General features: G+C 44.2%; 8 protein-coding genes across 8 annotated transcripts; 5 read left to right on the top strand and 3 right to left on the bottom strand.

The window, feature by feature from the left end:
* Positions 1-74: 74 nt before the first annotated feature.
* Positions 75-1,094, top strand: EAF02_000730 (uncharacterized protein; the record flags this gene model as incomplete). Its single annotated transcript, XM_038896778.1, has 2 exons — positions 75-224; positions 276-1,094. The coding sequence occupies exons 1-2, from the start codon at positions 201-203 to the stop codon at positions 1,092-1,094; spliced, it is 843 nt and encodes a 280-aa protein (XP_038763637.1). The 5' UTR covers positions 75-200.
* A 1,007-nt stretch (positions 1,095-2,101) lies between these two features.
* EAF02_000729 (uncharacterized protein) lies at positions 2,102-4,705 on the bottom strand (the record flags this gene model as incomplete). The annotated part of the gene is made up of 2 exons (XM_038896777.1): positions 2,102-4,288; positions 4,343-4,705. 2 exons carry the CDS (start codon positions 4,703-4,705, stop codon positions 2,102-2,104), a joined length of 2,550 nt encoding a protein of 849 aa, XP_038763636.1.
* Positions 4,706-8,235: 3,530 nt separating this feature from the next.
* EAF02_000728 (uncharacterized protein) lies at positions 8,236-9,445 on the top strand (the record flags this gene model as incomplete). Its single annotated transcript, XM_038896776.1, has 2 exons — positions 8,236-8,422; positions 8,502-9,445. 2 exons carry the CDS (start codon positions 8,236-8,238, stop codon positions 9,443-9,445), a joined length of 1,131 nt encoding a protein of 376 aa, XP_038763635.1.
* A 598-nt stretch (positions 9,446-10,043) lies between these two features.
* EAF02_000727 (uncharacterized protein) lies at positions 10,044-11,264 on the bottom strand (the record flags this gene model as incomplete). Its single annotated transcript, XM_038896775.1, has 3 exons — positions 10,044-10,309; positions 10,363-11,142; positions 11,219-11,264. 3 exons carry the CDS (start codon positions 11,262-11,264, stop codon positions 10,044-10,046), a joined length of 1,092 nt encoding a protein of 363 aa, XP_038763634.1.
* A 1,677-nt stretch (positions 11,265-12,941) lies between these two features.
* Positions 12,942-13,895, top strand: EAF02_000726 (uncharacterized protein; the record flags this gene model as incomplete). The annotated part of the gene is made up of 2 exons (XM_038896774.1): positions 12,942-13,028; positions 13,098-13,895. The coding sequence occupies 2 exons, from the start codon at positions 12,942-12,944 to the stop codon at positions 13,893-13,895; spliced, it is 885 nt and encodes a 294-aa protein (XP_038763633.1).
* A 5,158-nt stretch (positions 13,896-19,053) lies between these two features.
* Positions 19,054-20,197, top strand: EAF02_000725 (uncharacterized protein). The gene is made up of 2 exons (XM_038896773.1): positions 19,054-19,536; positions 19,633-20,197. Exons 1-2 carry the CDS (start codon positions 19,230-19,232, stop codon positions 19,845-19,847), a joined length of 522 nt encoding a protein of 173 aa, XP_038763632.1. The 5' UTR covers positions 19,054-19,229; the 3' UTR covers positions 19,848-20,197.
* Positions 20,198-20,614: 417 nt separating this feature from the next.
* EAF02_000724 (uncharacterized protein) lies at positions 20,615-23,053 on the bottom strand (the record flags this gene model as incomplete). Its single annotated transcript, XM_038896772.1, has 1 exon — positions 20,615-23,053. One exon carries the CDS (start codon positions 23,051-23,053, stop codon positions 20,615-20,617), a length of 2,439 nt encoding a protein of 812 aa, XP_038763631.1.
* Positions 23,054-23,853: 800 nt separating this feature from the next.
* Positions 23,854-25,528, top strand: EAF02_000723 (uncharacterized protein; the record flags this gene model as incomplete). Its single annotated transcript, XM_038896771.1, has 2 exons — positions 23,854-23,878; positions 24,102-25,528. 2 exons carry the CDS (start codon positions 23,854-23,856, stop codon positions 25,526-25,528), a joined length of 1,452 nt encoding a protein of 483 aa, XP_038763630.1.
* Between the last annotated feature and the right edge of the window lie 635 nt (positions 25,529-26,163).

Here is a 26,163-nt window from a genome sequence, read left to right as displayed (position 1 = left end):
AAATTAAAGACTAGCGGCCGCGTCTCCGCGCTGATCAGCTCCATCCCGCTTTCTACTACCGATTTATAAACTTGCTACGAGTGTTCCTGCACATTTGATACATTAACGTCTCTCAAACTTGACGATATACAATTTCTTGAACCGCGGCTTCACCAATTATAGTTTCAACCTCATTGACTAATTCAGATCTTCCCGAAAGGATGTCCGAATACTGGAAATCAACGGTAACTTTCAAGATCTACTCCCAACCTACAATCATTCTAACACTTTCCTAGCCTAGTTACTGGTGCAAGCACTGCAAGCAATACGTCAAAGATACCAAGCTCGAGAAAACAAACCACGAAGCCAGTCCGCGCCATCAAGGCAATCTCAAGCGATTCCTGCGCGACCTCCACCGCGGTCACGAAAAAGACGAGCGGGAAAAAGACCGCGCCAAAAATGAAATCGCCCGTTTAAACGGCATTGTGAGTGGAAGCGGCGACGCAGGAAGTTCCTCACAAGCGTCGCGCCCTAGTTCCTCGGCGCCGAAACCTCCCGCGACGGCCGCGCAGCGAAAACAACAATTGGCGCAATTGGCGGAGCTGGGCGTGAGCGTTCCGGATGAATTTAGATCGGATTTGGCTATGGCCGGCGAGTGGCAAGTTACTTCGGAGCGTGTTATTGATGATGGGAGTGGGGATATGAAACCTGATGCGCTTGCGTTGGGGGTTCGGAAGAGAGAAGCCGAGGATGAAGATGAGGAGGCGAAAGAGGCGAAGAAGAGGAGATGGGGCACAGCGATCCACACATATCCTACCGAGAATAACGACGATGATTTAGATGCTTTGTTGAGCCATAGCAGTAAAGGCAAGGGTCCCGATGTGAAGCTCGAAACAAACGACGGTGTCAATATAAAGATAGAGAAGAAGCCCGAAGAAGATGTGGAGCCTCTAGCGAATAGCAAAAAGGAGGAACCGGTTGTGAAACCCGAAACACAGGAAGATGTCGAAATCGATATAAAGCAGATCCCGGAAGCCACAGAGCAGAACAGCGAGCCTGCAGCATCAGGAGTCGTCTTCAAGAAGAGAAAAGCCAAGAACATTCGCCAACGATGAAATGCCACAATCAGAATTACATATCCAATTACTCAAAAAGTAAACAACTCATTCCAACCATGGAAACACCATTTTTGTGCACATCACAAAATAGTGAACACAAACGCTCGAGCAAACCCAATTATAGTGGGGGGGGGGGGGGAGAACCTCACGTTGCGGGGGCGGGGCACATGCCTTCTAATATAGATCTGATATGGTCTCCCATTCATCTCAACGTGGAACTTAACTTCGCAAAGAAGTTCATCACGTTGAAGCAACAGCAGATAGGAACTCCGTTAAGAGAACATCCTCACATTTCGGCTTACGGATGGAGAGGTAGGTACTGAGCTGCATATAGGAACATTATGCAAGGAATTAGAAAGAAGATTTCCCAATTCGGACTCCACGCAGCCAATGATTCGTACATGAAGGTCAAGAAAATCATCCCAGAAACTTCTATCTCGGGCATTCTCAGAAGAATTAGTCGACGCAATAGAACTTAATAGTCTTCTCTAGAGCACACATTGCGCCTTGGCGCCTCAATATCACAAACAATCCCAATCTGATTATTTAACTGTATAATATAATTTGAGTCTATCCATAACTGAGGAGCCCATAATCCCTCTCCTCACAAGCACATCCCATCCCCAATCCCATTCCGAAAAATCAGCCTTCCTGCACCATGAGTCCGATCAAATACCCATACCTACAAGCCCCGTGAATTTTGGCTGCACACTATAGGAGTATACTGTATCGGTTCCTGAATAAACGAATCCATCGCCAATTACGCCTATAAACAGTTGTAATATATCACCTCTCAGATTCCTCTCCACTCCATCCATCCACAATCTCGCTAGTTAAAAAAAAGTACCGCTATGTACATACATGTAGGTCATGTTGTACTAGCTAGTGTGCAGAAAAGAAATACATCGCTGTGTCAATTCGACTTCGCTAATTATTCATGCATCGCATTACATTGTATCATCTCATCATGAACAATCTCGCCCCCTATCAATTTACTTCTCTCTTTACTGAGTTATTTCGTTGTTGGATTGGTTTTGTAAATTTGATCCTAGTTGTTTCCCATTCTCCTCTGATGAACTCATGAGAGCCGGAGTATCCGGTGTAAGCGTAAGCTGGGGTGTGACAATACTGGTATCGATTTTCGTGTCTGGCATCTGGAGCGCCATTGGACCTTGGTGGTTGGGCTCTGTTTTCTGGAGAAAATCTCGAGGTCGTAACGTTTCCATGCTTACATCCATGTCTTGAGCAGCGGTTTCATCAGGGCTTCCGCGTCTAGAGCCCGATGCTTCACTTGCGTTTTCGACATGGACCGCATCGAGCGTTTTCTCGTTGTCATTCTCTTTTTCAATCATAGCCGTTATGCTCCGGAAATTGAACATAGACTCAGCTCCTGAATCGCCATCTTCGTTCCCCTCATTTGTCTCTGTAGCACCAGGACTTTCGATACTTGTAGAAGAGCCTTGGGGATTGGTACCGTTACCTGACTCGGCCATTGAAGATGAAGCGCTAGATGCGGTACTCATTTGTCGTAAGTGAGACGGCTTGTCAGGGCTTGTAGGTGAAGGAATAGACTGATGAGTCTCTAACAAGCTACAACTCGTCGAAGGATCTGAATGCTGGGCACCAAGAAGTCCATTATCCGTGGCACTTCCGTCGTTACCCAAATAAGGGCGAGCTACACCTTTTCCTTTTCCTTGTGGGGGCTCCTCGACTTCTTCGGGTGTCACTTCTATAGCCAAATTGCTTGCGGCACTATCGCCTCTCCTCCGCCCAGTAAAAGTAGCAGCTAGACTGTTGCCTAGATTCAGCATACTCGAACTAGCCGAATGTCCGTTAGTGCCGTAGATAGATTTTCTCTCCTTTTTCTCTTTCTTTTTCTCTTCTTTGGCCTGCTTCTTCGCATTTTTTGCAGCCTCCTTGGCGGCTTCTTTGTCGGCCTTTTTCTTTCGTTCCTCTTCCGCCACAATACTGAGTCTAATCGCCTCAGCCATCATCATTTCCTCGACGTCTCTCGTTCTTCGAGCAAGATTAGAGTCTCGACCTTCCCTACGCGCTTGACCAGACGACTCAGCTGCAGTCCTGGAACTGGTATCGCGGTTCAAAGGAGTGGCAGATCCGCTATTGTCAGGATCATTGCGGTTTCTACCGAAGCGACTTCGTCCGAAAACATAGCTGCGGTTTTCCGAGGTTCCGGGAAGTACATAGGCAGCTGCGTGTAGTGCCGAAGCGGCGGCGTTCTTCTTAGCCTTTCGCAGATTAGCAGCTTCAAGCTTTGCCGACCAGTCCGGTCTGATGCGGTCAGTCGTAATAACATTTGAATCATTAGCTGACAATGAAGTGGCCCGGCGCCTGTTGTCGCCTCTTGGTGCAAGCCCCGGACTTGGTATAGGCGGTGAACTGATCGATGACGACGATGACATGGCCGAAGAGAAGTTGGCCAGTTCTGGAGGTGGCTTTGCATAAACAAGTCCACGGCGGAAAGGCGGTGGTTCGTATGTCACGCCAAATTCGGGTCGCTGACAGTAAGGACACGCGGCTGGTTCCGAGACCAGCATTTCTGTATCTTCGGCTTGATCGGGCGCGGGTTGTGGTGGACCGTGGTGTTCTGGCGTATGCGGATCCGGTCTCTTAATTTGTACAAAGCATTCCGAGCAAATACTTTGGTCGCAACATCGAGTCCTATTTAGATAAGGGGGGTAAAATATCAAGCATATTGAGCATTCAACAGCGTCTTTGTACAGAAAAGCCTCGATAGCTTGACCATTTACTTGGGAATCTCTGGGTAATTGAATCTCACGCGGTCCCGAATCCGATGCCGAGGTTTCCTTCGACGAAGATTTTAGGCCTAACGTTTTAGCTCGAGGTCGGAGTAAAGAGGTAGAAGTGACAGGTGCATTCAGGGGCGATGCCGGAGATGACGTGTTGAAAGATGAGTGTGACGGTGAGCGGCCAACAGAGGTGTCGTATGAAGCAGATTGGCTTCGTGAAGCTATTGGCACAGTCAAATTCTGTAGATTCGAGTTTGGTGCATTCGCGGAATTGGAAGAATGAGGCCTGCCACTGTCTTCGGAAGGTATTTCATCAGCGGCTGGAATGGGAAGGCCTCGCCCTGCAGCGACCAACTGATGTTCGGTCCAATCACTCTCATAATCATCTAGCCCCCTCCAAAAAGGTGCAACTCGCCGCTCAATCTCGTACATGTCAGCATATTGACTAGGCATCAAATATCATAATCTTTAACATACCATCAACTGTCTTACTATTGCCTTGTTGAAATCTTCTGGGCCAGTGTAGACGCCCATTGTAACCAAATATCCACCATCTACATGCTCCTCCCTAATGCTTCTCTCTCGCTCTTCTACTCTTGCAACCCTCTCCCTCTCGAGTCTCCTCATTTGTCGCTCGGCCGCTGTCTCCTTCCTCTCCGGTACTTCGTTGTTTGATCCGCCTCCCACAATAGCTGCTACTAGATTTCGCCTGCTGCCTCTGCCAGTACGAGAAGAATATGGATCGTGGTCGGATGGAGAAGTTGGCCCATTCGTACCGGCGCCATGATGTCGATGTCTATCCCCGCCATGCGAGTCGTCCCGCGACTGGTGCTGACCCATTTTGCAGTCGCAATGTCCGCAGAAGTAGGAATCAACTGTTCATCGAGGATTGGGGTTGGTAAGAACTATATCCAAGAGAAAGTCTCGAGTTGGCATGCGCTGCCAACTTCTTGAGATTGAGTGAATGTTGTGAATTTATGCAGGTTCTCGGCAAGCGTGGGGAGTTGTGATTGTAAGGTTTATTATATCGCCTGAGCCACAGTAAAGGTCCACTCCCAATCTGGATCACACGAGCCAAATTCAGATAAAGACGAGTTGGGTTCCCTTTTTGTTGTTGACAAGAGGGGTGAGAAGATACAATCAGCTGCGACCTTTGTGATAAGGAAAAGTCGTCTGGGTCAAGCTTGTGATATTCCTCTTCTTGCCCAGATGATGGATGTTTTTGCGGAGGTAGAAGAACTTATTAGATAACTGGTAAATGAAGGGGACCGGAAGAAAGATTGGCGGAGTGGCTTTCTTTCTTATACTCGTATTCCTGTAGCTAATCGTCAAGATGCCTATATCCCTACGAGATTGTAGATCTCCTGAATTTTATGATGGAATAGTGGGTAAGAGAAGACCAAAGTTAAATTTCTAGGAGTGTTATGACGGTAGAGGTAGAGATGGACAAAGCCTTAATGTAACAATGCAATCAATCAATGCAGGAGAAAGTTGGAAGGGGGGATTCTCTTGGAAAGTCGTGTTGAGGAGAGTGATGTTGAGAGTGCAAGGAGAGTATTGAGGAATTGGAGAATGGATGAGTTGAACAATTGAACAATTGAAGAATTGAAGAATTAATAAAGAATTGTGTTCAAGATTGGCAATCCATCCACACCTGGGTAGCTTTCAGCTATTCAATCAATCAATATTTTGACTAGTCGTGGCCAGACGGATTCCATATGATAGGCAAAAGGTTATAAAAATGGGTTGGTGTGCTTCGTAAGGCCGCTCTTTCCGACAGAGTGAAAGCAGCTGGAGGTACAAATGAATTAGTCCGTCGAGGAGTCGTAGAGGAGACGGAGACGGAAGAAGCAGTCAGGGCAGGGCAGGACCGAGAGATTCAATTGAATATGATCATCTACTAGATATTACTCGTACACAGTTTACAATTGCATCAATATCTAGCACGGCATATCTTCTGTATAAACAGACATCTCTACAAAGTATCTCTATCTCTATCTCTATCTCTATCTCTATCTCTATCTCTATCTCTATCTCTATCTGCGTCTGTGTCTGTGTCTGTACCAAGACAGGGACATTTCGGTACTCAGTTATTATAATTCCCAAGCGTTCACGTCAAATGCGCCCGTTTTCAGCCATCCATCAGGGAAAAGGGAACAAGCCATCACATTATCCATGCAATCATAACATACGGAGTAATACCTACCCAGGTTCCATGTGTCTGCCACTCACTGTCTGGTCTTCATCATCATTTCAATCCCATCTACATCGTACATGCTAATGAGTGGGTAGGAGGAACCTATGTATGGAGTTCCTCATTACCAACTCCATGTTTCCTTCCTTTCTTTTCTTCTTCTTTTCCTCTTCTTTTCCTGTTATTTCTCTCAAATTCACATTTTAGTCCCAATTTGACTTTCGCTAGATGGACATTTCCATTCGAATTGACTTATTAGTACCGCACTTTGACAATATCGGTACTAGAAAATTGAGCGTGGAATATTAGGTCGAGGTCAGGCAGGTAAGATCCGTCCGTTGATCCTGATCTAGAATCTAATCCTTCGGGTCGTACCTTACTCTGGCGTGGATGAAGTGTCCAATCCGAGGTTAGGTAATTAGTGGAATTTCTGAATCGGGACTATTGTGCCTGACTTGAGATCTGCCTGTCATGTACTTATACTGACTGTATTATTGTCAAATTGCTCCTGTCCCAATCTTGGAGACGGGATTCGTTGTACTTTTCTTCCACTGTGTTGGGAATATTAGTACCAGTCCAATCTTGGAGAGAGATGCTCCCTCCGCAAACTCCTTTCTGCCATGTATACCAATGAATCCTTAATACCATCCACTTTTCAGTATATTTGAAGCATTTCTTTTTCGAGACGACTTTGACACGATGTCCTTCAATAAACAAATTGAGGGGCAGAGGAGGGGCTTTGTGCTTTACATACATTAGGTAGGTACTTTATCCTTGGTATAATCACAGTCCCAGGTATTTGGGATTCGCCAAGTTTCAACAGGCTATCAAATGCTCTCGATGAACCGTTGTTCATATGCATATCGACCGAACCTTGGAGATTGCATAGATCAACTTACCAAGTCTGCATGATTAGAACGGAAGATTAATCATGCAATGCACCCGAATACAGATACAACATCTCCTCCGCGCCATTAACACCAATGATCGATGAATGATTATGATGATAATAAGGCGACGGACAAACACGAAAGTAAAGCTGATATCGAACATTGACATAGAACACATGAGATGATTTTTCCCATGATTCTAGATTTCTCACCATGTTTTAGGGCTCCTCACCCCACTAAGATTGATTGTTGACTGTTGAGAGATCCAGTCATCCATCGCCTAGTCGCGCGACCTGCCATTGAGTCGGTCGATAGTCGGAGTGTTCGGATTACGAAGTTTAGAACCCAGAACTTATTAGAACGTCCACGTACTCTGTAGAATCGAAAGTTCCAGGTTGGCTCGGTTGGCTCTGAATAATCGAAAGATCAACAGGGTCTTGGAAGATACCAGCGAGATCAGATGCATCGTTCGCATGAACTTTTTTCCCTTCGAGATCATGTGTCTCGTTTCGTCTGGTCTCCTCTTTTTCCCCCTCCAAATTCTCTTACACACGCGCGTAAGTTTCTACTTGCAAGATGAAACCCGATGAGTTGAGATGATGCCAGTTGAGACAGAAAAGAAAGATGGCCTTTATCGTGAAGATCGATCGAACTGGAATACCTACGCCCTTGTAGTATTGTGGCTGGGAAGACCTTATCAATGGTGTCCTACCTCAGCCTAGCGAGCCTACCTAGCGGAAAACACCCAGCAAAACTGGCTTCGCTTCACTAATTGAGAGATCGAGGGTCACAGGTACAATTTGCATTGACATTTCTGCTAAGAATGGGTGATAAAGTCAAATTTATTTAGGATAATTCAAATCTCAGATACATTCAGGCTGAATTCATTCAATGCCTTTTAACCATCCTAATAGGTCAATTTGTGACATTCCTTCCATCAAAATCTGCCAAGAGGGGTAGTACGAATTCAGAAGGAGGGATAAAATCATCTAACCCCACTATAACGTCTTCCCACAAGCCTCCAATACATTTTTGATCTCTCACAATCATTCAAACGACCGTGGCAGCACATTGACAATTCTCACAAAAGGTGACTAACTGAAATCATTCTTTCTTTCTTTCTTTCTGCATTTTATTTTACTTCTTCCCCAGCTACATTCTTCCTTCCTTTCAAACTTACATACATTCTTTTTTTATGGTCCATCTTCAGATCGCTCGAACATAGGTAGTCTTCAACGACCATTCAACAACACTGCACGGCTACATTCGGGTTACCCATGTACAATATGACAACTCGCCCACCACTTTCAACTCTTCTTCCACCTCTCATCTGCGGCACCGGAACTTTCAATATTCAATATAATGCCGATCCCTTCGCACTCCCTGCAAATGCTATTGTGCAGAGAGCATTAGAATCGGGCGTAAATGCCTTCGATACATCTCCATACTATGGTCCCTCTGAAGAAATTCTAGGTAAGAATATCTTCTCTCTTTCTTTCGATTTTCCCCCTTCCCTCAATCTCCACAAGCCCATGTTCTAACTCATCTGTAGGTCGCGCCCTCCAACAACCACAAATCCTCGCCAATCACCCCCGCTCTAGCTATTACCTCATAACAAAATGCGGTCGCATCGCCGCTTCTGAATTCGACTACTCTCCCGCATGGATCAAATATTCCATTTCCCGCTCTCTCGCCCGTCTCCACACATCCTACCTCGATGTTGTCTATCTCCACGACGTCGAATTTGTTTCTCCCTCGGAAGTCCTCGAGGCCATAAACTGTCTGCGCGAGCTCCAGGCTCAAGGCATAATCCACTACATTGGAGTATCAGGATATCCCGTCCCGCTTCTCTGTTCCACCGCCGAAATGGTTTTGCGCGAGACGGGTAAACCTCTCGATTGCGTCATGAGCTATGCAAACTTCACGCTCCAGAATCACTCTCTATATACTAGCGGGCTTGCGCGTCTCCGCAAAGCAGGCGTGGATTGTGTGCCCAGTGCTTCGGTTCTGGGCATGGGGCTTCTACGCAGCTCCGGGGTCCCAGTGCCCGGGAAGGAGGATTGGCATCCCGCGCCCAAGGAGCTCCGTTCTCGAGTTCAGAAGGCGGCGCGATGGGTAGAGGAACGAGGGGAGCGATTAGAAGTGGTGGCTATACGGTGGGGTCTTGAACGCTGGGCTCTCGATGGTAAAGTCGGCTCGGAACCTATCGGGGTATCCCTCATGGGTGTGAGTAATATAGGAGAGTTTGAGGAGACTCTACGAGTGTGGAACAGTATCTTGGACGGGATCGATATACCCGGACGAAAAGTCACGGAAGCGGAAAAGCAATGGAGTTTGAAGAGGAGAGAAGAGACGGAAGCGTTAGCGAAAGGGGTTAGGGAGATCCTTGGGGAGTATCGCGATTTCGCATGGGCAAGTCCTGATGAAGGGTTTGTGAATATGAGGGTGGTCAAGGGGGTTGTGGATGAAGTTGCTCCGATGCTGCCGGCAGAGTAGAGCGGTGCTGTTGAGAAGGCGGAGGATGTTGTAGCGATCAAGGATTCGGACAAAGGTAGTAGACTTTGAATGTCTACTGTAATCTCATCTTGGCCCTATTTGGTTTACGTATTACTCATACACGCACATAGTCATCAAAAAAGGGTATTGCATGCATGACTTGGATAAGCGAAGGCGTTATTAGTTGTTCGATTTCAATGCTTTTCAATTTATGTGCTGGCAGCTCTCACGCAATTATCATAGCCATATCTAGAATCAAGATCAGCCTTCTTTGCTTTTGGTGACTTTTAGATTCGTAAAGGATGAAGTTGAATATCCAGGACCATTTTTATGGGAATCAACCCAAAAATGAGATACCACCAGTAACTGCCAGAGATGAAAAATGGCATGATGCAAAGAAACTTTTTGTCAAAAGGAATATGGTCTTTTTTTCTTCTTGATATCAGAGCTCTCAAGATCCACAACATGTCCAGAAGAACTCAATTCACAAATCGTGACGAGCAGTAAAAACTCCATTATACGCCATACTTCGCATTTTTTCCCAAGAAAAGATTTAACCGAGCACTTTTTATTCGTCCAAACATATACCCCCGTAAATCTAAACAGAAGAATGCTTGCGACGTTCTCGGACAGCATCGGCAAGCTGCTCGAGGACTTCGACGGTAGATTCCCAGTTGATACAAGCATCGGTGATGCTGACACCCTTCTTGAGACCAGATGGTCCCTCGGCAGGAACTTTTTGGTTGCCTTCGTTGATGTTGGACTCGATCATGACACCAATGATGGATCTTTCACCAGCACGGAGTTGGTCGCCGACAACTTGGGCTACCTTGGGTTGGTTTCGGTGGTCCTTGTTTGAGTTTCCTAGGAGGTTTATTAGAGAATTTGTCATGTGAGATTGTGTAGAAAAGACATACCGTGAGAGCAATCAATCATGATCGCTTGCTTTTGGTTCTTCTTGGTCAAAGTATCCTTGGTGAGCTTGACGTTCTCGGCATCGAAGTTGGTACCCTTGGTACCACCACGCAAGATAACGAATCCGTGCTCGTTGCCACTAGTTCTGGTGATAGCAGCAAGACCCTGTTTTGTAACACCCATGAAGTGATGTTTGGCAGCCGCAGATCCAATGGCATCAATTGCAACAGTCAAGCTTCCATCGGTACCGTTCTTGAATCCAACTGGGAAAGAGAGACCTGATGCAAGCTCACGATGCAATTGTGATTCGGTGGTTCTTGCACCAATGGCACCGAGGGAGATCAAATCTGCGAGGAATTGAGGGGAGATGGTATCGAGCATTTCAGTTGCAATGGGCATGCCGGTGCTGGTGAGATCGCAGAAGAGTTGACGACTAATTCTTAAACCCTTGTTGATCTTGAAAGACTCGTCAATATCCGGGTCGTTGATCAAACCTTTCCATCCGACAGTTGTGCGGGGCTTCTCGAGGTAGGCACGCATGATAATGCAAAGATCGCTCGACAATTTATCGGAAAGATCCTTCAGTCTTTTTGCGTACTCGATAGCGGTGCTGGGGTCATGAAGGGAACAAGGACCGACGACAACCAAGAGGCGGTCATTTCTACCCATAATAATCTCGACGGCATCTTTACGGCCTTGCACAACGGTCTTGAGAGAATCATTTGTGATGGGGATTTCGGAAACAAGTAGTTGAGGAGGAATCAAAGGGTCTTGACCCAGAACTACAAGATTGGCAAGAAGATCAGTATTTATATTTGAAGAAAGAGAAGGAAATTGATTTTTTGGCGGGGGTCATACTTCGAGTGTCGTCAGTGACGAGGGGTTCGAAGTCAAGTTGAGGCATCTTGTTTGAGATATGAATATGATTTCAAAAAGGGGAGATATGGGGAGGGATCTTATAGATCTTTTCTGACGCTGACTTGACTTCTTAAATCAATGGTAATACAGTTGTTGTTTATTTTTTGGGTGAGATTGTCTCGAGTTGCTTCGTTGTCGAGCTGTTGTGTAAAGTGAGTCAAGGTCAAAAATTATAGGTGGATCTGGAAAAAGTTCATAAAGTGGTAGCGCTCGGACTAAATTGACAAATGAAAGTGTGGGTGTTGTTCGATAATTAGTAGATATGCAGTGACATCTTTAGCCAAGAAGAAAGCTCGGATTGATCAAAGGGTTTGAATGATTCCAGTTATTCTAGTAGAACTAAGGGTTTGTTTAGGTCTGCGAGGTCGCATTCCGTGAACATGTCAGATTGTCAGATGTCTATGTAGAGTAAGTATCCATCTGATGTGTCGATATAGAGTCAATGTTTAATTTGTTGACATGTTGGCATCAAAACTTCAAATGAATTTCTTGCAATTCATCCTGTGTATAGGTTGTGTGTAGTAGATGGGCATTCGTATATCAATTGAAATGCTCACGGCGTTATTATTCGCTCTCTCCACAATATGCCCGCTCACGAAGGTTTATATCTTCAGGTCAGACCCAGGTTAGACAAAATAAGCTGATGTTGCTTATGGGAGGCTAATGCTCTCATGGCCGGTTTGACTGGGTGTGGAAATTCACGCATCTCAAGGCCGGATATCTATCGTTGATGGTGCCTATAGCTATTAGATGGGTAATTGCAGACGATATAGTATGTGAACTCTCCCTCTCCCTCTCTCCTCGACATGGCTGGAAGAGACAGTAAGAAAGTCTTTGTACACTCTCATCTGAAATCGCATACACAGGCGATCGTCTGCACATTCTTGTCTGAGCTAGTATGGAGAGAATGATCTGTTGAATTTCGTCCCATTGTGAATAACAATAAAGGCTACCTACCTAGGTATTTATTATCAGCATAGCATAAGCATTCACAGATGTAACCATGACTCCCAACGTTGGGAAATCTTGTCGGACGAGAGAGCCGAGCCATCTTGAAAGAGACAGAATTGATAAGAAGATCTACCGGTACTGTCGATCGAACTGGTGAACCCTGATAACGATACCTGTACCTTTAGAAGCTCTAACGTTGGAATCTTTCAGCCTTGTCTGATGATTCCGATTATCATTGATCTAAACCCAAAAGAGTCTAGCCTTATCAATTTCCATACAGTAAAAAGAGGTTTCCCCAGAAATTTGTTAGTGTCCTAGTGAGCCTAGAAGAATCTCAAAACATCCAAGTACACGATGAAGCATTTATGAAACTCACCAACTATTTTACGATGCGACCTATCTAGCCCTGTCAGCTAATTCCCAATTAGGTACCAATGACTTACTTCCACTGGGGTTTATACTGCAGTATTTACAATTGATTTGAAAAGGCCTTTGACCGACTCTTCTCAGAGTTACCATCACGTTCCTGCATCTTCATTCAAATGTCTTGAGCGTCCATCGATTGTCACTTGTTTAAATACAACCCTTCTTTGGTGCGGCTGAATCCTCTCCAGCCTTGCCACCTCCTTCTTAACTATCTATCTGCCCCACACAATAACACACATCAATACCTTTTACCTCCATCAGACAACCTCGTGGAAGATTTATCAACATGTTCGTACCACAGTGGCCGAGTAGGAAGCGCGAAAGAGACGATGAGGATGAACTAAGCACTTCAGGCTTTGGTGCTCACAGAAATGTAAGCATTGCACTCACTTCAGTTTCAGATCACCAACAGGATCTTAATGTTAACGTATGACTTGATTAGAAACGTCATCTAGCGAACCTACCGCATCGATCTTTACCACATGCCAAACGTCAGATTGCACCCGCTTTTGCACTCAGTCATTACACGCCAGCACCTCCCACAATCACTCCCGCAGACTCGGACTCGGAGAGAACTCCCATCATTGCAGAGCCGACGAATTCTCACTATTCATGGACCTCGTCGTCGTTAACAACGGCCACACAACCGCATGATGATGAACAAATGAATAACAGCGGAACTTCATTTTCAAGTCAAATGTCAGAAGGACCAACTTATTCAGATGATTTCGATATGACCGATGGTGGCATGCATCTAGCTCCTGGTCTGTTCCAGCAAGATTCTTCTGTTAGCTTAGCCAACCGAATTCCTACCCCAATTCACAGCTCCTTCTCCGCCTATCCCCGACTCGATAAACCACTCCACCCTATTCTCTCCGAACCAAATCTCACCGATGATGCATTCATCGATCGCTTTCGTCGCGGTCGACGCCTTCCCAGCCCCATTAGCGAAGGCGAAATGAGCCCTAGTGTCATTGTCAATGGCATTAACGATATGCAAATGGAAGTCGAACCCTCTTTTCCCTCTCCCGAATTTGAGAAAGAAATCCCGACTCCTCACAAGAAAGGCCATACTCGTTCAAAACATAGCTTGCGGAACTGGAATGGATCCACTGGAGAGCTCATGGGAAATTTAGACGGTGTGGGGACAAAGAAGAGCTTCAGTATGGGGTATAGGGCGGATTGTGACAAGTGTCGGAACAAAGTTCCGGGTCACTTTAGTCACATTATTACGTATTGATTAATGGGTTATGCTAATGCAGGTACGAACTTTGGGATGGACTAGGTTAGGGATGGATGGAGATATGAATTAGGCCATGGAAATATCGATACATCTGGGTGAATGGAGTGAGGCGATTACACTATGATCAGCTGCCAGCTATTCAGCAAGGCGTTTAGGAGCTGTGTCCAAGCAATTTCCAAACAGAGGTAATCATTGCTAATATTATTAATGAACATATATTAATCAATCTATGCCTGTGCAACGTTATGATCTTGAAATTTCTATTCTTTGGTATCCCAATCGAAGCGAGCATTCAACCTGCTTGTTTTTTCAAAATCCTCGCGAGCATCCAAACCTCGCTCGAAGCGGTTCACCATTCCAAGTTCCTTTGGTAGCTGGAGCCATTACATGATTCTAACATTGCTGAATCGAGGTGATCGAACATCCTCTACTTCCCCCATACATTTCAGCACCTACATATTCGCTCTCACACACCCGAGCAATAAGATACTAACCAACAATCTTCATCTCACCTCTCCACATCTCTAGATTGCGGTGCAGGCAACTAACAAATGAATAAGTAAATAATCGAGTAAATAAACAACCAGCTAGGTAGGTACCTCCTTGGGATAAATAAACAAACAAACAGAAATACGATATGCGATATGCAATGTGGAAAAAAGAAATGGGTAGTACTGTAATTCTTGGGATGAGAGGGATGAGATAGGTAGATAGGATGAGATAAGAGAGGGGAGACGGGAGCTCGAGGGAGTCTGATACCTAAGGTTACCTAGGTACTTTTTTGCATGTCGTCGGGTAAGTGTTTTGCCGGTGATTTTTTGATCTCGCTTGGTTGAATAGTGGGGAGGGGAGGGGGGAAGGAGGGTGATACTGGCGATTTTTTGGGCTTGGTGATTAAGCTTTAGGTAGGTAGGTATGGATAGCTGTGGGTATGGATTAAGTTTGGGTTTAGGTAGCTTTGTGGAGAGAGGAGTGTGGATGGATGGATGGATTTATGATGTGTTTGAATTTTTTTTTCTGGGGGTTTGATATGATGTAATAGATCTGGGGTTGAGGTTGGGGTTGAGGTTGAGATCAAAATGGGAAGTTAGTGGAGAGTGAGGTGAGGATGTATGTTGAGATGGGGTTTTGAGGGTTAATTAGTTGGTTAGTTGGTTACTTGTTGACTCATTCAGATTCTGGAATGGGAGCGAAGGGGTTGATTTATTTATTGTTTTTTTTGCTGTGGTTGGTTTATATATATGCTTATGTATGTATTTGTGCTTGTCTGTGGAGTGTGATTTACATAGTACCTAGGTAAGATAGATACATACTTATGTTTGCAAGATTTCAGATCTGGTGTGCAATACGTGTGATTTTGGGATATGGAGTTTAGATAGATTTTAATCCGGTGCGATAGTTCTGATTAGAAGGCTTGAGACTGCGACTACGGGTTAGTGATGCTGTTGAGAGTGAATGTGGAATGGATTATGGTACCTACTGGATTATAAGGTGGATGTGTGCGTGGCGTGAGGAGATGCCAGTCAGTGTCACTTCTCCAATCGATCTAAATTTCAACATGCTCTCTTGGTCCTGGGTTCCGGGTATGAGTTCTGATTTGATTGTACTCTTGCGTTGGCTTTATTCAAGAGTACAACCAAATCCTGATCTGTAGGTAACGACAGTCCAAATACCTCGCCAAGCGCTATATATTTCTCCGGAAAATAGAAATCAGTACGTGACTGCGTCTTGCCTAAATCTCCTTTTCAATCGATCGTAACTTTGGTATGCCCTTGAATTTGTGAAGTTTTTCCCAGGAAACAAAAACCATAATCTGACTATGTCCTTGACCTCTTTGTCAAAACATTGAAACTATCCTCACAAACAGACTATAACTTTCAGGGGAGACAAGAACACTGTTGTCTAGTGGTACATGGAGGTAAAAGCACATCCGAGACGGAAGACAGACATTTGAGTCTAGTAGTAACGATGGCCTTGCTAAGAATTGAGAAACTTCGCGTTTTGGATACAAAACGAAAGGCGGCAGAAGACTGATAAATCACTATGCCGCTATCAGGAAGCAAATGTTTTAAACAGGAAGTCGAAGTCGAGGTCATGTAAGATTACATGAATCTGAGTGTCAACAGCGCTCGGTAGACCGCATGACGTTTTCAACGACGTGGTCTAGCATGTTTTTCTGTGAAGACGTCTACTTCGACTCGCATGTATATGAAATCTTAAATTTTCGGATGATTATATTGAAGGTTTGAGAGTAGAGATGAAGAGGTGGATGTACCATCTTACCTCATAGAATAAAGTCTCTCAATGTGTTGAATATAAGAAGAACATGGTTTAAAAGGTTCTCGACTTGTTTGGAGAGATTCGAGGCATAGTATGAATCACTAGAAGCATTCACCATGTATTATTTAAGGAATATAATCAATGATTGGCCATCCTTTGGAAGAAAAGAAGACATTGATAGAAATACTAACCAAATAGTCCAATTGAATAAGGAAACACCCCTGAATGTACTCTGTGGAATAGAGCAGTGATGAGGTACCAAAAACAAAAGAAAAAAAATAACATTGACCTTCCAAAAACATTGGAAATCTCCAGCAGCTACGGAAGAGTTGACATCGAGAGGCATCTTTGTAGTGTGAAGCTAGGAGAAACTATTTCTAGCTTCCGGCACTCTGAGTTGTCACCCACACTATCCTTCGAACTTCATCCCATACCAGAATTCCTGGAAACAAAACGGTGTACAGGACTTATCCATCGCCAATTACAATAAATATGAGCATTTTCAAGACTATGATTCGAACACCAATTATTTCGACTGTTCGTTCTTTGCACCGGATTCCGTTATCCCGCAACCTCCATTGCAATACCAGTCCAGTACCACACTTGAGTAGCAATCACCATTCGCCCCGATACCATTTTTTCGGTTCGAAAGCTGCTCAATCTCATATATCCCTTCAGCATCGTCTCAAACACTCGACAACTCTGACATACGAACAAAAGCACCAGCAATTTCGAAACCAGCACCAATCCTTCCACGCCCGCATGTCTACGCCCAGAAAAGTATATGAGGCAAATAGATGGTTCTGTTTGACTGGGATCTTTGTTGCTTTTGGTTTTCTTGATATACACTTGTACTTGACTCGAGATGGTCAAAAGAAAGAGGTAGAGGAAAGGAGAGAGGGTCAATGAGAAAGCGAGTGTTTCTAGAGAAGTGGAAGGCAAGAAATTCGACGAGTTAAATGCGAATGGATTACTATTGGTGGTAGAATGGAGGGGTTTCTATGGAGTTTAGTATTGACATATATTTGTGTAATAATTCTGGTGTTCAAGTGTATTTCAACAATTGGACGAACAATGGGCGTTCAAGTATTGCCATGTTGTGATTTATATACTGACGTCAACGTCCATTGTCCAAACTTGGCGGGGCACGCTCAGCGGGGTACATAAGATCTTACATACTCACTCTACAGATTCGCGCTAGTCAAAATAGACACACCTGACAGTTATGGTACACATTCGCCTACAGCAAGTGAAATACACAAGAGAAATTGCTCATAGCTAATTAGTTCTCACGTGAATTGATAGATTTTGATCCTTGTGCTCAGTGAGAGCTGTCAGAGATGACAGTGTACCCACCTAACCATCGGAGGAAGCTAAGGTTAGTTCTCGAGGTCACGCATTGTAGATTATTATACTAATAAGTCTTTCAACAATAACTTACTACGATACCACAAGCCATTCCAGATATAGGAAATCACAAAAAGCAGATAAATTGTCATAAATACTCTGCGATTAGCTATCGAGGGAAGCATTGTTGATCATGAGCTTTGTTGACCATATCACGTTGGCGGTTGAATCTCCCGAGATATCAAATTCGCTAAAGATTTTAGGGCGTGTAGAAAGGTTGCATGATCATGAGTTCTCACCACAAGCAACATCTACGATTCCACCATGGCAAGAACTCTTTCTTTCTTCTCATTATCAGTAAACTGAGATGGAATTCTATATCTGACGGTCCAAACTTCCAACGCGGAATTTTGGTACAGTATTGACAAACCAAGTTAGTTCTATTGTTTTGTCGTAGCAATTGGGGGATTTACTTTTTCAGGTCATCAAACTTTTTAAGCTGCGTTCGCGCTTCATAGGCAGCAAACTGAAATCGAAAACTGGAACAGCCTCTGGGATCTTTGCTTCGCCGCGAAACAATCCCCCGACAACAAGTACATACATATTAGCATGACTCTGTACTCCGATACAAAGTGTCGTGGGGTCCTGTCAGATTCCCCATTGCCTTTCCTTCACAATACATAATTGATACAGACATGAAAATTTCTACACCGAGGCTAAAGCGCATCCCAACATTCACAAAACTGCTGCGCGTAGAAGATTAAAACTGTGCAACAATTAGTTTGTGCACAGTGGCCGGATATGAGAACCTGATGTCGGGATTTTCTGGAATCCTTTACTGCAACAGAGAGGTTTTATGACTCAATGTTGTGGTATCGCATCGTTTCTTTATGTTTTAGATTTTTCCGTTGTTAATGTCGATATCGATTTTGTTATCATCTTCTAGCTTCTTTTCCTACATCTATCATACTATCAATTTAGCTTCTCTTAATAATTCCAGCAATACTAGGCGCTTATAATGACGGGAGCGTGGAGGAACAGCACGAGCCTAAAGTTGGGGTCGATCTAACGTTATGGCCAGTAGTCAAAAGGTACGTTTACCGCGACTAATCCTAAATCCTTTTAAAAGGAATACTTCTGAAACGATCTCTTCAAGAATAGAAATTATGATCTTCGATTACAGCCTCCGCCAAAGATCTACAGTGAACATGTTGAACATTCGTCTTGGAATCATTCTTGGCTGAATAAGTGATGTTCGCAATTGTGTTTTCAACAATTTGACGTAGAAATTCCAGTTTTGTATCTGGATGTGTCAGAAGCCTAAATCAAGCATTGTCAAAGATGACAACTATATATAAATAAATATACAGAGCTAATCGATCTTGTGGCCATACATTTCAAACACCTGCTTAGCCGCACCCACGCAGCCTTATCTGACCGCAGCTGGCGCAATCCTTCATTCACCATGATGGCTACAGCCAACGACACGATTAGAAAAGTTATATGTACTGAGATCTACACAGCAGCAATCAGAGTTATGACGTTGGAGTTTTTTCTGTTCTTCGGGTTGCTTTTATTTAATAGTTCTGGAAACTAAGATTGTGATTTTTAATTTGTCTGCAAAGAAACTCTCACCACGACGATCATCTAAAGTCACATCCTTAATTCATCTACAAATAGAAGAATCATCGCAGCTAATTCAAAATGATTTCACGAGTCCTATTAGTACTCTCTCTTTTCTTCACAATCATCGCCGCAACCTCAATCCCAATATGTATCACCGATTCCAGCACAACAACCTCTTTCAATATATCTTCTCTATCCAAATACACCACCCAAATCTGCACCCAAATCGCTTCCAACAATTTCTCATCCACGGCCAAGAACTACAATATAGATTCCAGCTCCAGCTCCATCGTTTCGCTTGCCTTTACATCTGCAGCCACAACTTGTCCAGGGAATAGTTCCGCAAGCGACTGCGAAATCGTTTATGATCATCTTTTCTCTGGGTGTAAGTTTTGATTTGAGTTTTCTCTTCCTCCTCTTTTATATTATAATTGAAAAAAGAAAAAGAAAGTAAGTAAAACAAAAACTAACATATCCACAGGTGGTGACAACAGTTCTTCAATCACGGGTTCAGGTTCCATCGATACAGGATGTGGCGTATATAATTTCCAACTCATAAATACAAATCCGAATACTTCGAATTCGACAAGTGTATCGAGTGAGAGTGGAGCTAGTAAAGCTAGCGTGGTTAGTTATTGCACCGTCACGGGTAGTGTGCTGTTTGGAGTGGCGGCATTGTTTGGCTGGTTTCTGTGAAGAGGGGTTTTGTTGTTGGAGTGGGAGATGATTGTTCGACTGCTGGATTTATAGGTATATTTGTTGTGGTTTCGGTAGATGTGGTGGGAATTGGTTCAGTGAGATTTGTTGCGCTAGATGCGAATACAGTTCGGTTAGGATGGGTTTTCGTGGCTATCCCTCTTCATTGTGATTCAGTCTGAGGACGTATCAATTTCTATTAAAATGGTTGTTCTTGCTGCATCCTTGCATCAGAGTCTTTGATACATTAGATTTTATTTTTGTTTTTATGATTTCACGAGTGCTATTTTTAAAGCAATTTATCGAGCGGGACAAAAGGAGAGAGAATCTGAAATGTATATCATTCAAACATAATTCATCTAAGAAATCCTTCAAATTTACTTCTCAATACCGTTGTGCTAGCAATCCTTCCGATAGGTGAATTCACTATATATGCATACCGGAACTTGGAGAAAGATGCTATCAGTTCTCTCGGAGAGCACTCCTGTCATGAATACACTGTCAATTAGTGTATACTATTCTCTTGATCTTTCGAGAAGCCAATGTACACTGACGTATACACCTTCTGTACATCTATAATAATCACCCACTAAATCCTCCTAGCCTCTAAAAGCTCTCATCATCAAAAGACCTAAAAACAAAATCCGCATCAATTCTCCCATTCCCATTTCCAAATTTCCACAACTGCAGTAGTTATCCATTCCAACCCCCAGAAAGCAACAACTCCAATCTCAATGAATACAGACCCCAACCTCCCAGAAATCCACTCAAAGCAAAACCATCATGACTGGATTAAAATCCGCCGTTTTAACTGCCCTATCAAGTCCCCGCATGAGATTCATCAGCGAATCGACAGGCTCATAATATTCATCCAACATAAACTCGCGAAGTTTCGACAGCATGCGAAGTTCATTGTGATTTGCTTCTGGAGAGGTGAGACTTCGATCCGAGCCTGAGGGCAACTTCAAATCCTGAGTCGCACCTGCATCTGGTTTTTGTGCTAAGTCGAGATTTGGGTTAGGTTCTGAGGGTGTGTTAGATGAGTCTAAGACATGATCCCAATTGGGATTCCATTTACTGTCTGGAATTTCTGGGTTGGTTTCGCGATTGCTGTGCGTTTGTGTATCCATATGCGTATCTATATCACTATTTCCACACGTCTTCATATTCCAGCTTTTATCCACCCATCCTTTATCCATCCACCCTTTTCCAATATAAGCACAGTGAAATATCGAAATATCAGAATTCAATCCTTGAACAGAGATTTTCGTCCTGATTTTTTCATCGAGATGAGCATTCCTATAATCATCCACAGGTCGCAGGACTCCACAAGAATGATTCTCCGTCCCATCGTAAAAATGCAGTACAAAATCTCCAACTTTTGTCGAGCGGGGAACAATCCCAATACTCACAAGCCAGGGAGATTTAGAGAATCGCGCAAAAGCTCTTTCACTAATGACATTCTCGCTAGATGGAAATATCGCCGCAATAAGTAGAATAGCAATAGGAGAACCGTGAAAAAGTTGCCATAGCTTGGCTTCAGAAAGTTCGCAGATTTCGGAAAGCTTGCAGCAATATTTGAACACCTGATGCATGGCCTTGCTGAAAAGTTTATAGTGTCGCAGATCGGGGCTCTTCCAGAAAATATCCTGTACTCTTAGAGACTCCCATGATACGTAGAGACCTTTGTATAAGTTCCGAAGCTTGGAATTGAATTGGAGATCCCATACCTGCCGAACGTCAAGTTTGGGCCTGTCCTTGTACATGTCGAGAAGTTCGTAGAAAGTATCAATCAAAATCTGTTTTTGCTCGGCAAACTTTGAACTTGAGAAGTCCGGTGTAGCAGTCTTGGTCACAACGGCAATAGCTTGAAAGTCACAGTATACTGTTAAAATCTGGGGATCAACGGGTATGATCCAAGGTCCCACTTTAGAACTCATTTTCAATTCTCCAGGCGCCGGAATATCCGTGATCTGACCTCCCACAAACGGCCAGCTAGAATTCGGCAGGTCATTTCGTCCGAGAGTCCAATCTGGTACCCAGCTGGGTAAGCCCTCTCGTTTCAAATGGGGACGCATAGTTTCGGAATGAAATAGCATATCCCAGAGTCGTCTTGGCTCGGTAGAGATAGCAATGTAAAACGCCGCATCGACAAAAACCTCATCTACGCTCTTGGTGTAATCCACTACCGGCAGATAATCTTTCGGGTCCAAATATGAAGAAATTCCATAACTGTACGGAGGACGAATTTCAGCAACAGCAAGATATCCGTAGATGATGTCTCTAAAATCGGAAACTCCCGACCCTTGTCGCGATGCGAGAATACTCAGAAGAGAGGATCCGCCAGTAACACCGCTCTGAAACTTCCGTCGCGATACATCCATGCTCCTCAATATTTCCAGATGATACGCATCCGCTTGAGTCACGGTCTTGGAAGATATACGTGAGGATGAATCACTCTGAGCCGCATACTCTTGCGCACCTACATCGATCATCGGTGTATCCGATCTTTCTTGTGGACATGATAAACATCCAGCCTCAATATCCGAGTTAACAACAAGCTCATTATTCCCATTCAAAAACACACTACAAAGATCCTGCCACAGGACTCTGCACCTCCCAATCTGCACCACAACTTCTCGCGAAAGAAGCAATTCCTGATACGTCCAAACTCTCGTAAACCAAGGACGCGAGAGCACATCACGAAATGCAAGACCATGCGCTCCCGACAATCTAGCATCTGCTCCCCCTCTCCCAATACAATCGAACAGCGTGTCTATTTCCTCCGAAGACTCGCCAAGATAAATGACAGTCCGACCCCCCAGCCGATAAATCTCTCTCATCAACCCCAATTGCTGAGTACGCTCGCCCAAATTATCCTGATCAATACATATTGCATCTGCCCATAACCGCAGGGGTCGATTTTCATCACGAAGATGAATAAGGGCATCTGCTAAATTAACTGTTACAGAAAACGGCCTTTCATTAATAAATACAATTTTCCTCGCCCTTGGATCTCCCCAAACATAAGAGAGTGCAGTATAGCCATCATAGATATCCAATCGACACTCCTTCAAACTCGTATGCACGAGACTACAATGGATTGGAGAAGAAGGGATACCTGGATGTATAATCAAGAGACGAATTGCATCTGATTCTGTGAGGTTGTGGTATTCGAATGCTGCGGGATGGGCTCCTCGAAACATGCGTGATGGGAAGTGGAAGAGGAAACTCATAACCAAACTGATTCACAAAGTGATCTCTCCACGAAGAGAAAAATTGGTGCATACAAGAATAGCTACTCAAACACTTCCTCGCGATCCACCGAAAATAAATAAGAAAGCTAGGAAGTAGAACCTTATGAGACTCATGAAATATCAAGTTGAATATTGTAAGTTACAACCAGCCGCTTATTATCCTGTCCCACTGAGCGCTTAAGTAGCAGTGATGCTATCAAATTTAGCCGCGTTCCCCGCTACCTACAACGTGGAGACGATTGCACAATCCAGTCTAGTAAGCATACAGGGAATGAATGAAGTGACAAGGTAATCTTTTGAGAAGCATAGGTAGGTATTCCTACCAACCCCAAAGAGACTGTAACACATAATATTAGTACATCTACATAATAAAGCATTCAATTCCTGCATGCCCTTTATCATCAATCCATGAATACCTCGATATCCTATTCCATTACCTGACAACAAACTCTCCAATTACTCACCCCATTCCCAAAATTATGATTCATCGCTAGCTAGCTACCTAGTAGGTGCGTATCTTATCTCAATGCATGGCATGCACCGCAACCTTCCCCCTGTTCTGCCCAAGGCGGTAAGGTTCACGAATACGAATGAATAGCATCGGAGTCATCCAATTCCCAATGACTCTATTGATCAAACACTGAGAACCTTGGAGTATATAACCTTTAACTTTCCTCAAGAGGGAGTTATTCGTTTCTTCATACCACATCATCTCGTCGCATCTAATAGTTAGTATGGATCATAATACAATGGAAACCAATACCTTCCCAGCAGGTGCGTTACGATCTCATTTTCACTTCCCCAATTCGTATATACCCATCACGTTTAGCATCACCTTCACACAACCCACCTCGAAGATCATGTTATTCAAGAGTAAAAAGGACAACATAAACTGGATCATGTAGAAAGAAAGACTCCAGAAACCCACCAACAACAATCCAATACAATCCAATCCAACCAAGTAGTCAAAATATCCCAATCAACTAACCAACCCCAGGACTCCTCGGCAACTACTACTCCGTCCGTCACGAACTAGGTCTCTACCGTTCCTGTGCCGTAACATCCTACTACAGCTTCAGACCTAGCACTCCCAATCCCATTCCTGAACTAACCTCCCGCCTCCAACACGCCCTAAGCAAAACCATAGAAAAACACCCCTCACTCTGTTACGGTCTCCTCCCGGGCTCAAAAAGCCACAACCTCCCCGCCCGCTTCAAACGACTCCCCCAACTTTCCTGGGACGATCTCGTATCCATCTCCTCGCTCCATACAAGCAGCGATGCTCCATCCCAGGAAACGCGTGTTTGCGAAGAGCTAGGAGCTTCTCACGCGCAGCTCTTCCAGGACCAGGAAACCAAACCCGCCTGGAAACTTCGGGTTCTCGTGCACGAGATGGAAGATCAGACTTGCAAGGTCCACATACTCTTTGTAGTGAATCACGCCATTGCCGATGGATTAAGCTGTGCTTCTTTCCAACGGACTTTGCACGAGCAATTGTCGCTAGCGACAGTAGAAACGGTGGAGAAACAGAGTGTGCAGTGGCCGTATATAGTACCAAACAACATCGGGAAACCAATAGCCATCGAGGACGCCATGCAAATCAGTCCCCCAGGCTACGAGTCCTTCGCACCCACCACAGCACCTCTCACCGACGAAAAAGTGAAAGAAGAAAAAACATGGGCAGGAAACTTCCCCAACATGCCCACCATCGAATCCTACAAATCTCTCGTCCTCCTCGTGACCGTTCCCCCCGAGAAAGTTCAACGAGTGGTAGAAACGAGTCGCCGTCTGAAAATCACCGTCACGGGTTATCTGCACGGGTTGATCACCAGCTATCTTGCGCGCGCGGTCGTGACAAATGACCAACTTGGTCTGAAGGCTCACACGCCATACTCGCTGCGGAAATTTAGCAAACTCCCACTGAGTGACGTAGCAAACCACGTAGCCTTCATAACCACAACGTGGGACGCGGGACTGTTAGACCGAATCCGTCATGCGAGAGAGGAATCCCCCGAAGAAGAAGCATTGATTGCCGCGATGGGAAGACAGATAACCCAAGAGATCTCGACAGATCTGAGCAGAATCGAAGCCGGAGGCGGCGTCCCACAATTGAGAAACGTCGCAGAGATTGACGACGTGGAATCCTACTGTCTCGCGAGAATGTCAGCAGAGCGATCAGAAACTTACGAACTATCGAACCTGGGCGTGGTTAAAGTGAACAGAGTCCCCGAAGAAAACTCTCTCAAACTCGAGGGCCTGATATTTTCGCAATGCGGAATGGTATTCGGTGCCCCTCTCGGATGCAATGTTGTGAATCTCGAAGGCGGACCATTGGTCCTTAGTTTAACGTGGCAGAAGGGTGGTGTAGGGGACGAGATGGTGCAAGGATTGCAGCAGTTTTTGAAGAAGAGATTAGGAGCATAAACTACTTACGCAGTAGACGAAACTAGAAAGTTGGCAAGATGTATATATATAAAAAAGATCGAGGAATTGCACTTCAAAGTTTCATATAATGTCCATATATATCCTCAAACATTGTAAATCGCAACAATAACAACAATCCAACTGCGAAATTAAACAAACCATGCATGCCATGCGTGTTAATCAAAGTTCACATAAAAATCCCTTTCCTTTCCTTTCTTTTCATAAATCTTGTGGAATATATATAAACCCTTATCTGAAAAGCTAGCATGCAACAGTCTAGAGGAGGAATATCTACAAATCTTGAATATTACAGGCTAAATCCAGTCCTGTACTGTATTGTATATAACATCGATTGTGCAAACTAACCTATACGTCTGGGAGAAACAAAAACATACACACAGTCTACCGGTACTTCTTACACTTCCACTTCCACTTCCAGATTCCAGAATGACAATTCTGCAACTCTATGCATAACCTTATATATGTCACGATTCCCCAATTCAAATATACATATAATAGATACAATACTAACTCCATAGCAAACACAAAAAGAAGAACGGGAAACTCAAAAATTGACAAGAAAACAGAAGAGTAAGAATCGAGAGAAGGATTGGTATATAATTGCCTATATATGT

The sequence above is a fragment of the Botrytis sinoallii genome (genome assembly GCF_014898435.1).
Source record: "Botrytis sinoallii strain Bc 23 chromosome Unknown BSIN_001, whole genome shotgun sequence".
NCBI lineage: Eukaryota > Fungi > Ascomycota > Leotiomycetes > Helotiales > Sclerotiniaceae > Botrytis > Botrytis sinoallii.
The sequence above is the reverse complement of the archived record's forward strand: the minus strand, read 5'-3'. Positions and strand labels throughout refer to the sequence as shown.